The 11,334-nt window shown below is 54.1% G+C and overlaps 1 protein-coding gene across 1 annotated transcript in view; it reads left to right on the forward strand.

The window, feature by feature from the left end:
• PIAS3 (protein inhibitor of activated STAT, 3) overlaps positions 1-11,334 on the forward strand; it is a 14,423-nt gene that overhangs the window by 357 nt on the left and 2,732 nt on the right. The window contains 10 exon segments of the mRNA XM_009888994.1: positions 1-108; positions 3,793-3,877; positions 4,490-4,540; positions 6,846-6,936; positions 8,412-8,546; positions 8,676-8,781; positions 9,402-9,475; positions 10,003-10,163; positions 10,617-10,753; positions 11,186-11,328. The exon segment at positions 1-108 is cut by the window's left edge and continues 40 nt beyond it. Coding sequence (XP_009887296.1) covers positions 1-108; positions 3,793-3,877; positions 4,490-4,540; positions 6,846-6,936; positions 8,412-8,546; positions 8,676-8,781; positions 9,402-9,475; positions 10,003-10,163; positions 10,617-10,753; positions 11,186-11,328 — 1,091 coding nt within the window.

Here is an 11,334-nt window from a genome sequence, read left to right on the forward strand (position 1 = left end):
ACGTTCAGCACCTATCGCCGCCCATCCATCCCGTCCATCCCGATGTCAAGATGAGGAGGTTGCCCTTCTACGACGTCTACGATGAGTTGATAAAACCCACCACGCTAGGTACGTTCCGAACTGCTCAGCCTTCGTGGGTTTTTTGGAGGCTCCTTGTGTTTGCTCGATAGAGGAGACGGAGCAGGAGTGGCGTGCCGGGGGCGAGCCGTCGGTGGGGGTTTGGAAGGCCGACGGCCAGATGGAAGTGGGGTTTCATAGACTCAGAGGATGGTTTTGGGGGGGAAGGGACCATTAAAGACCATCTAGCCCAACCTCGGGCAGGGACGCCTTCACCTACATCAGGTTGCTCCCAGCCCCGTCCAACGTGGCCCGCGATGTTCCCAGGGATGGGGCACCTCTGGGCAACCTGGGCCAGCGTCTCACCACCCTCAGCGTAACGCATTTCGTCCTTAGCTCTTGCCTGAATCTCCCCTCTTTTAGCTTAAAACCATTCCCCGCCTTGGCCTATCGCAACAGGTGAACGTTGGTCCCCGTCTTACTGGAAGGGGCTCAAAGGTCTCCCCGGAGCCGTCTCTTCTCCCAGCCGAACGCCCCCCAGCTCCCCTCGCAGCCCTCGGGGCTTTTGAACCCGTAACCTCCAGCTCCTACGCGCTGCCAGAAATGGAAGCTTTGAGTTGCTTCTCAGTCTTGTTCCAAATTTATTTGTATGAAAAAGGGCATTTCTCTCCCAGCTGATACCTTTTCGGATACGTGTATATTTTATAAGCATCCGTACGTTTTTGGATTATTTACTATTTTCACCTGACAGAGCCCGGGGGTGTTCTTTGCGTTCTGAATTGCGACGCTTTCTCTGGTCTGTGGCTCGTCAGCGTTTGGGTCCTAATCCCGAGAGAATAAAACCATGGATAAATTGGCACAGGAACCCTTTCCGAACGACTCGCCAAAGGTCGGGAGAGTGACCTATGAAAAGCGGTTGGTTATTTTGGCAAACAATTTGGCGTTACAGCGTCCAGCAGAACCCCTCTGCCACCTTTTGAGTCTTAATTCTGCCTTCATTAGTAACAAAAACGTAGTCCTGAAAAATCTTCCGTTGCGTGAAGTTACTGAACTGTTTCACGCGTCGGGATCCAGCTTGAAGGTTGCGAACGTGAGAAGAGGTGGGTTCCGTGTCGCGGAGGAAAGGCGCCGCCGGGCGGGAAGCGAACGGGGATCTTAAATAAGAAGAGAAATGGGGTATGGCAAAAGGGCGAAGACGCTTCTTTCGCGACAGTGATGCGGAGGCTGAGACCTCCGGCGCTTCCCCATTTGTAAAACAGGGAAAAGAAGATGCCGGGCTTTGCCCAATTCCAGAAAAATTGTGTGTTTGCCGTAATCTTTAAAATGCGGGTGGGGAGACGGGCGGTGCAGCGTTAGCCCGGTAATTGCTGGCGGTTTTGGAAGCGGCCGCTGCGCTTGGGGCGATCTCAGCCCGCGAAGAAGGGAGGTTTATTCTGGTTTTTTAGAATAAGTTTCAAGTTGTATTTTTCCTTGAGGTTGAGCCCTTCTGGCCCCTGCAGACTCGATCCACCCATCTTAGCCCTTTTAAATGGTTTTCGCTTGGATTCGGGGTTGTTTTTCTTTCATATAAACAGTGGTGTTTGCTAAAGTGGAGATAAGTACGTCTGCGCTCCGACCAAAACCCGTGTGCCTTTTTGGGGGTTTGGTTTCGTTACTGTTTTGCTAAAAATTGCCTTTTCTGAGGTTTGGCTTTGTTCGGTCTCTCAGAGAACCTGTGGTTAAGCCTCTTCCCTGAAACGGGATACTTGCCTGGTAAAAGAAATCGTTTTTCTTTTTCCCTCTCCCCTGATAAAACTCCCTTACTCCTGTGTTGGCGCTTGGACTTGAAAGAGTTTCTGTGTCGTTCCGAGGGAATGGTGGACTTTTATTTTTGGCTTCTGGTGGTTTGTGTCTTTCTTTTCCCTTTAGCTGTGTAAACATCCCCTTCCCATTCTTTTATTTCAGTCGCTCGGGGGTAGTCCAGAAACGGAGGTCACGGGGTCAGAAAAATGCCAAAAATAAGCGATATGTGGGAAGGATAAACGCAAACGGGGCCGGAGGGGGCGGTGATGGGGAAGGCAGTGACACGGGGGTTAATGATAAATTAATGATAAAGCCTCCTGGTCGCTCCGGCTCTTCGCTTTGGCTTTCCCGTTCCCCGTCCTACACCAAACCTCTGCTGCGGTACCCTGAATCTGGCAAGCGTCGGGGTTCCTCTCTGCGTTGGACGAAGGCTGCCAGCTGAGGATTAATTGGTTAGAAGATGGAAACTGTTTATTAATTATAAACGGAGGCGGCAGAGAAAACCGCGGGTGTCGGTTAGCACCGCTTTGATACTGAGCGGCTTCGCCCCGGCTCCGTTTGGAGCGGGATTTTGTCATCGAGGAGCGAAAGGCGCAAAGAGAAAGTCCTAAGATGGTCAAAATTCCTCTCGAATTTCTCGGGTCCGGTCTGCCAGCCTGTGGCTGCCGCTGCTGCCGGTCTGGGGAAGATCTGCCAGGTCATCTGCCAGGAAACTCAGGGCCTCGCATTCCTGGCATTCCCGAGCTGCGGGGAGGCTGGAGAAGCAAAACCCCTCGCCCCACGGAGGAATCTGCCCTGGAATTGGCTTTTTGGGGAGGCCGAGGCGAGGGCGTCCCTCTCCCAGGGCAGGTGGCACCGCGGCGGCAGCCGACCTTCTCCTCCTCCTCTGCACATCCGCAGTCGCCTCCGATGGTCGCGCCGTGACCAGCTCGTCCCGAGCGTTACCAAACTCCTCGAAATAAATAAAGGATCGCAACGTGAGACGTACAGCGGCGCGTGCCACTGCAGTACCGTCCTCGGCGTCGTGTTCTCTTGGCCCAGGGATGCTCCGCATCCCCGAGAGTCCCAGCGGGAGCCGCCGTGGCTCAGGACCTCTCCCGACGGGTGTAAAAACGAGTGCAGAAGATGCCAAATCAGCTCTTTGCAAATGGCGTTGGTTTGCAGCGTCGGTGGTCTTCGTTCCAGGGTGCTGCTGCTCCGCAAATATTAAGAAAACCGCTCCGGGTTGTGGTGCGGGAGGCAGACAGCCGCCAGCTCTACCGAGGGAGACGTTCGGGCGCCAAAGAGGCGGTAACGTGGTGAAGGTCGGGGTGAGAGCGGGGAAAATCCCAGGTTATTTTTACATGTATCTCGCACCAGACGTTCTCACCGTGCTCCTCGCTAACCCTCGCGTAAAATTCGTGATTCTCCCGTTGCGTGGGTTTCTCCGCGCCTGTTTATTTTTAACCGAGGGCACGGCTGGTTTTCTCTAAATTCACCCCGACTCCGTCCATCTGCCCGAGGAGAAAAGGGCAATGCCTGATTATTGTCCGGCAACTGTACTTATTCCATAACCACAGTAATTATTATAATTTCTAGGGCAGTGGGTGACCTCTGGCATTCCCTTAGCTCTGCGTTTGAGCTCGCTGGTCCCTGGGCAGCGCCGTGCGGCGACTCGCCGACTCGGACGGGCACGTTTCCCGATGTCCTCACCGTTCGCTGCCGGCGCAAGGCCTCAGTTTCCCTCGTAAATAAAACGAGGGAAGCTGAATGTCTACCGCGCAAGACAGACCCGAAGCTTCATCACACCGTCGAGGACTCGGAGGGCGCCTGCGTGGCACCGCGGTTAATTCTGAGGACGGATTGCCTTCCGCTGTTAGCGGCTGCTCTCCTTTGTTTGTTCCAAGCCTCGGCGCCTGCAGGTGTGGGAATGGCTTAATGATGATTTAATTTGTCTTAAATTCTCTTCTGCAGCCTCAACGAACAGTCAGCGGTTTGAAGAAGCGCACTTCACCTTTGCTCTCACCCCCCAGCAAGTCCAGCAGATCCTCACCTCCCGGTAAGCGACGCGCCGGCTCTGGGTGCCGCGGCGGCTCTGGGTGCTGCGCCGCCGCGTGGGGCTTCCGCATTTCAGTGCTCCGGTGCCGTACGGGAGAATAAAATGCCAAATTGGGTGTCAAAAGGGGAGTTGGGCGCTGTCAGCGGGGCTGTGCTGCGCACCGCCATTGAGGGCCTGCCTCAAACCCTGCGGAGGGGAGTGTGGAAGAGAGAAAATACGGCAATCGCGGTAAAAACGTGCCGGTTCCCCAAATTTAGGACTACGCTCCGCCCGCGCCTCTAAGCACAATTGTTTGTTTGCGTTGGCGAGTCACGGTTGGCGTTACATTCTTAAAACTCAGCAGCAGCAAGAACCTTTGAGGCTGATTTTTCTCCTTTTCCCACCACCCGCTCTCCTGTCCGATGGGTTTTTGCTTCACATCCGTGTTTGGGAATTCTGCCCGCTGCTTCGGACGGGCGTTACCTGTTGTCACAGTTCAGCTGCACTGGTTTTATTCATCGTACCGCTATCGTGGAGCGACAGCAACATGACTGAACGAAGTGTTACGCTGTTGTAGTCATAATTCTCTGTTAAGCGCTGCTGACGGTCTTAAGACCTTCTTTTCTCTTGCAGAGATATCTTACCCGGTGCCAAATGTGATTACACTGTACAGGTGCAATTAAGGTAAGGTGATGTCTTTTTGGTGAAGGCGTTAAGTCCCGTTCCCCAAGTTGGCGCAGCGGTGTTAATTCGTCCTAGATTTTGCCGAATCCCGCTTTTAGCGCTTGATTTGGTTTGCAATCGCGCGTTGGCAATTTCGGACCAAGGTCTGAGGGACGTCTGAGGGACGGACCTCCGTGCGCAGAGTTGTCTCTGGGCGGCGCTCCGCTGGCACGGGCGACACGGCCTCGCGCACAAGTTTCCTCTATTTTAAGTGTAGCGAAACGCCATCGTTTTCGGGGTGGTTTTTTTGCGCACTTAAATAGAACTCGCTTCTTTCTCTTCTCCATTTTATTTGCCCGTTTGCAGATTCATTGCAAAAGGTGGAATAAGACGCGGAAACCACATTGCCTTAAAACATGAAGGTTTTTTTCATGTTCACCCAGCTATTACGCATGAAAACGCAAGACGTGTTGGAGAGTGAGTGTGGGAAGATACTCGTAGGCGCTTCAGGGATTGCCCTCTGCTTCCCGCAGGCGGTGCTGGGGCGGTTATTTCAGTGCCTCCCCCACTGCCCCGCGGCGCCGAACGGGAACCGAGGAGGCTCTTGCCCAAAATCCAACCCTTGGCGGGGTTAAAAAATGTTAAATTTTATCATCAGGGCTTTGAACTTGGTGAAGAGACCGAGAGTGGGGACTGTACTCTCCGGAAAAAGAGTGATGAGGAGTTGAGGGCTTTAGTTGCGATATCTGGAAGTCTGAAGAGAAGTGGTTGGTTGAAATGGAAGTCTCCGATTCAGTTCAGAAGAGCGGGCGTTGGTTTTCAGGAGGGTGTTCTTTATTAATTATGCTTCCGGGATGATGCCTCCCTGATCTGGGGCTTTCCGGTCGCAGTTTTCCTGCTGTGTCCATCGCTTCGGCTCCTGCGCAGGGAGCCGGTGGAGCGCAGCGCAGGGGCTGTCCCCTTCCCGCGAACGCGTCGGGAGGTGGGTGCTGGGAAACCGCTCCTCTGTGACGCAGAAGAACAGTGTGTGTCTTTCGGAAGGGCCGGTTTCAGTCTCTGTGCCTCGTACTACGTTTTGGGCCTTGGAGATGAAACCCAGTTTACCAAATAGTCCACCGGGAGACTTTCGGGAGTCTCCCGGGGTGTCCAGAGGGCATCCCTTCACCTGCGGAGGCCACCCCTTATTCAGCAAACTTCAGCGCAGGAGTTAAAAACGATGGTGGGGTCCCTTCTTCTCTCCTGCTGATGTGTACGCCGTATTCTCATGTTCCCGAGCAAGGAAAAAAAAAAAAAGATTAGCTCTCAATTTTATTCTTTGTTTTATTTGGCAAGCAGAGAGAGGTTAAAAAACAATAAGATGGGATTTATTTTGCGAGAACGTTGGTGGTGCGGCTCTGTGGCGGCGCGCCGTGCCAGGGCTTGATCTCCCGGCTGAGAAGAAGCCGGCGGAGGTCATGGTCTGGCTCAGGGCTGCGCGGCAGCGCCGCGGTTTCGGCGCGGGGAGTCGTCTCCGGCGGAGCACCCTCCTTCGAGAGAACACAGAGCGCGCGGCCGTCCGATTAAACGGGATGAGGATTTGAACCGGAGCCCTTCCTGGGTTGCCGGGGCCGAGGGTTGGACTCGATGATCTTAAAGGTCTTTTCCAACCTCAGCGATTCTCCGGGGAGGGGGGCGACGGGACGATACCGAGCGATGGCCGATGAGCTTTGGGAGAGTCCGAGCAGTAACCAGTCTGTCCTACCGCAAGATTCGCTTTGGGTCGAACACAGCTTTTTAGTTCCTCGGGTGCTTTTGTTGGGTAACTTAAAGAGACGTTGTTCCTTGCGTCTGCCGGTGCCGCAGGATCTATAGGGGAAGTTGCACCTGAACGCACCCAAACCAGGGTTAAACCGTCTGACGCCGTGCTGCTGGCGTGGGATTGTGCCGGGGTGGAGGGTGGCCGAACCCGCAGCTGGGTCTGTGCCGTTTTGTGGGAAGGATGTTAGGCCAGAGAAGCACACTTTGCCTTTGAAACGGCGATACCGGAGAGCCTAAATGGCCACCTGGGCTGGACAAAACGAGCCCTGTCCCTGCACGCCGCCCTGCCTGCCCCTCGGCGACTGTTCGGAGTCGCTGGCGTTTTTCTGGCTCGTTTCTCGTACGGCTTTTGCCGCGTGGAGGGTTTGAAACACGCGGAGGGCTCTTCATCTGCTCACGCGTTTTCCAGCCGTCGATCTGTCCTGTCCTGCGTGGAAAATGTTTCTCCCTTTTCCGAGGGAAGTTGGGCTGCGGGTTTTTGCGGGTGTCACCAACTCACTTGCTGGTTTCTCTCCCTCCTGCTTCGTAGGTTTTGCTTGTGCGAAACCAGCTGTCCCCAAGAAGATTACTTCCCTCCTAATTTATTTGTCAAGGTCAACGGAAAACTCTGTCCGCTGCCTGTGAGTAAATCTTACTTCTTCCTAATATGTTGTAGACTGAAGTCTGCCCTTTTGCACAGCCGCAGCTCCCGGCGAGTGCGGTGGGAATGTGTTTTCTGGAGATTAAAGACCGACTTGAAGAAATGGTGCGGTTCGAGCGCAGAACTGATTTCACGTTACAGGGCTGCCAATTGGCCGTGAAAGCTGCTCTTTGCTTCGAGGAGCGCGCTCCTGAAGTAGAAGAATATGCAAACTTTGGGCCTGTTTTATTTTTGTAACCAGCAGATTCCGTCTCCTTTTTTGACGAGAAACTTGGTAATAAAAATGCGGAGGAAAATCGGAGATGAACGGAATAACAGCACTGCCTTTAGTGTATCGCATTGCAGGAAGACCTGCACACTCCGGTCACGGCTGGGGTGCTCTGTGCTGGGTAATGCGTGAAAAAAATATAATGGTGTTAATAGTTAACTGCCCAAAAAGGGATGCTGTTCAGCGTCACACCTCGGGAAGGCGTCCGAGGTTCCCCAGTCTTCGGCCAGCTCGCTGTCAGCCGTCCCGCGCTGGCGTCGCTCCGTCACAGCCGGCGCTTGTCGCGATCCAACCTGCGGAACAGCCTCCAGCGCTCCGCCGGAGCCGCTCCCTGGAGGCGTGCAGACGTTGGCATTTTTTGCCTGAAATGTTCTGTCCGGTTTTGGCTGAGACAATTGGTAATCTGCTTAGGAAAAAAATAAATAAAGAGAGGTGGTTTCCGGCCTCGTGGGGCGGAAAGAGGGGAGCGCGTGTGAGATGCAAGATGGGTAAAGGGTCCCCCCCGGCTTCTGCTCCCGGAGAAGGTTTCTCACGTTCAGTCGGATGACTCATCTGCAGCTGAGGAGCTGTTGGTACCGCAGCAGCTCAACGGGAACGCTCTTTTTTTTGTTGTTTTACTTCTGCTTAAACGGATGGGCGGCTGCTTAAGCAGTCTGGAGCTGCCCGGGCTAACGGAAAGCGGCGAAAAAAGAGTGGTGTAAATCTCTCTGAATTACAGAAAAGGCACTTGGGCTGAATAACGGGACGGGTTTCTAACCAAGTTGGAATGTGGAGATAACGAAGCAAAAATGAGACGGATGTGAGATTTGTCACGGGGTGTAATTTTTTCGCTTCCCAGCCTCGCTGCACTGGGTGGGATTGGGTTTTTAATCCAACGCCATTTGGGCGCAGCGCATCCCGGGCTGACAGATCTGTGTTCGTGGGGAGGTTCAGCTCGCATGGAGAGAAAGCGCTTGTGAGTGTAAGGATATTAGAGGGAACCTTTACTCTTCATTTCTTGGCGCTGAGGAGCAATAATGTCCCGCTTTGAGATTTTAGAGGAGTTCTCCTACCAGCTCTAAGGTGTGACCCGAAGTATCTGGAGGTACAAGGTGCCAGGAAGAAAACGGGTTTGGAGGTTCTTGTAACGTGGCCGTACGCCGCGGGGAGAAGTTGTGTGACGTCGGGTAACCTTTCTCTTTTTGCAGGGTTATCTCCCGCCCACAAAAAATGGCGCAGAGCCGAAACGACCCAGCCGCCCCGTCAACATCACCCCCTTGGCACGACTTTCGGCCACTGTCCCGAACACCATTGTAGTGAACTGGTCCTCGGAGTTCGGCAGGGTGGGTGAGCCGAAAGCCCTTTCCCGTTTGCTGCCGAATCCAGGTCGGTTTTGCAGCAGCAGCCGGGGGAGCCCTCTCCTCGCCGCTGGGTTTTTCTGGGTCTGAGCGCTGCCAACTTCTTCCCACCAGAACTACTCTCTGTCGGTGTACCTGGTGAAGCAGCTGACCTCGGTAACGCTGCTGCAGAAGCTGAGAGCCAAGGGCATCCGAAATCCAGACCACTCGCGAGCCCTGAGTGAGTGCCCCTCGGGAAGGCGGAACTGTGCTCGGTGGGATCCCGTGCGGGCGCTGGGAGCCGGTCGGAATTAGCGAGCGAGGTCGGAATTAGCGAGCGAAGGCAGTGCAGGTCTTCGCGTGCGTCCCTCCTCGCCAGCCCCCCCGCGTTCGCTGCGTCCTGTTGATGAGAACTTGCGGGGACGGTGAGGATTGCGAAGGTTCGGGATTATTTTTCAGCGATGCCGTTCAGCGGAGCTGGAAATCGAACCGTTCCTCAGATCGCTGCCCGTCTCCGTTGCGATACTTTCAAAACGTTTGTCCCGTGAGCAGCGGCGGGGGCGGGGCCGTCGCTGCTCGCGCACGCCTCCTGCGCCGTTTGTTTCCTCCGCGCTGGCACGTCCCAGGCGGGCTGTGAAGCCCTTAAGGTCGGGGCTGTCTCTTTGCGCCGCGTCTTGCCAAGGAGACTCTTGCCGGAGCTGTTTAGCCTACGAGTCACAACGTCTGCTGCCGTAAGCGTTACCTGCCTGTAATTGGGATATAAGTGCCGCGGTGCAAATTATTAATCGCGTCTACGTATTTGTGCATGTAAAAGAAGGAGGATGTTGACAGGAGACCTTTTTTCCCCTCCTCTTCTTTCAGTCAAAGAAAAACTAACAGCTGACCCCGACAGTGAGATAGCTACAACGAGCTTACGAGTTTCCCTGATGTGTCCAGTAGGTTTCTACGTTTTTTGGTTCGTTTTTCTCGGAAAGGCCTTTGCGAACAGCTTCTCGCTTTACCTTACCGTTGCGTAGGAACGCTTTGGAGTGAGACGAGAGCTATTGCTGCTGCAGCCCTGCTTTTGTTGAAAAGTCGGCTTTGATTCCTAAATAAAAGCAGAACCGCTTTCTTTCGCGCATTAAAAAAAATTTACCGAGATTGTTGGCCTGGACTGCCTGGCCAAAAAATGTCTTCTGTTGACCCCATCCTCGTCTTTCTCCTTCACCGTTAGCATGTGTTGGAGGTGGAAGCGAGCTAAAAGCCAAACCAAAAAGGCAAAAATACCCTCAGGAAAGCTTGTTTCCTCTCGCATGTTAATCCTTCGTTGCCGTTTAGTTTAAGCTCTCGTTACACGCGCGAGAGCGAGTGCCGGGCAGGGGAGAAAGGGGAATGAACGGGGAATCGCACCGCTGGCTGGAGGCGGTGCTGCGAGAGGCGGTTTGGACAAAACCAACTTCATTTCTTCTTTCTTGTCCCCCAGCTGGGGAAGATGAGGCTGATTGTGCCCTGCCGAGCCATCACCTGCACCCACCTCCAGTGCTTCGACGCAGCGCTCTATCTTCAAATGAACGAGAAGAAACCCACCTGGACTTGTCCCGTGTGCGATAAGAAAGCCCCATACGACAACCTGATCATCGACGGGTGAGCTGAGCAGGCTTCTTGCGCTGTCTTCAGCCTGGATAATGTTTTTCTTTCGCAGCTTATCCTCTCATGCTCGCGTATATAGACAAGTTACGGCCTCGAATAATTTAAAATCTGATTTTTTCGTTCCCCTAAACTGCTTTGATGCCAATCTGGAGAGATTTCTCCCAAAGAACAAGAAGCCTTTGTCAAAATCTTGGCTTCCTTGCTGGCGGTCCCTGCAGAGGCAGTAACGGGGGGAACCTGCTTACCGGGGTCTGAACAGAGCCCTCCTCTGTACGCGGAACAGCCCCTCCTAAAACCGAACTTGCAGGTGATGCTGGCGCAGATTTTACAACAGTAATTCTTCGTACTCCTTCAACCCCTCTCCTGAGCGCCGTCCTCTCTGCCCGTAGGTAAATACGCGAGTCCTTGTAGTGTTTGCTCTCCGCAGCTTGTGCTCTCGCCCGCCAGGTTGTTCATGGAAATCCTGAACTCCTGCACGGACTGTGATGAGATACAGTTCATGGAGGACGGCTCCTGGTGCCCCATGAAGCCCAAGAAGGAGAAGCAGGAGGTGTGCCAGACGTCCTCCTTCAGTGGGATCGAGGGTACGGGAGCTGTGGTCACCAACTCTTTTTTTATTTTTTGGACGTCTTTTTTTTGCCAAAGCGACGTTTACACTTCCAATTCTTACGTTTACAAAGCAACATTCGGAGCGTTTCGGATTCCCATTCTGGGAGCCGGTTTTTGGGATCACACTGAAACACCGGGAGCGTGACAGGCACTTAGCACACCACTGTGGAGTAAGTGCTAGAAAAAGCGAGACAAAAATGCAGGTTCCTCTTGAAACTGCAGCGTTCGTTCCAGGTGGGCTATGGAGACCCGGCCCTCAGCGTGGGGGCGATGCTTCTCTTCTGGGACGGGGTGTGGATTTGGTACGAGCTGTTCGGAAGTCCCGAGTGTGTGGCGGGGTCGCAGCGCTCGTAGGGGTGTTTTGCTCCTCTCCCTTTCGGCGGCTGACGGCTGGTTTTCCCCTGCAGCCGGTTCCCTCTACACCCTCAGCTCCGAGGGCAAGAACTCTTCGGAGGGCAAAAAAAAAGTGGAGGTTATTGATCTCACCCTGGACAGCTCGTCGGATGAGGAGGAACCGCCCGCCAAGAAGCAGTGCCCGGTCTCCAGCGCGGCTCTT

This window comes from Charadrius vociferus, unplaced genomic scaffold, assembly GCF_000708025.1.
Source record: "Charadrius vociferus isolate BGI_N301 unplaced genomic scaffold, ASM70802v2 scaffold1487, whole genome shotgun sequence".
NCBI classification, from domain to species: domain Eukaryota; kingdom Metazoa; phylum Chordata; class Aves; order Charadriiformes; family Charadriidae; genus Charadrius; species Charadrius vociferus.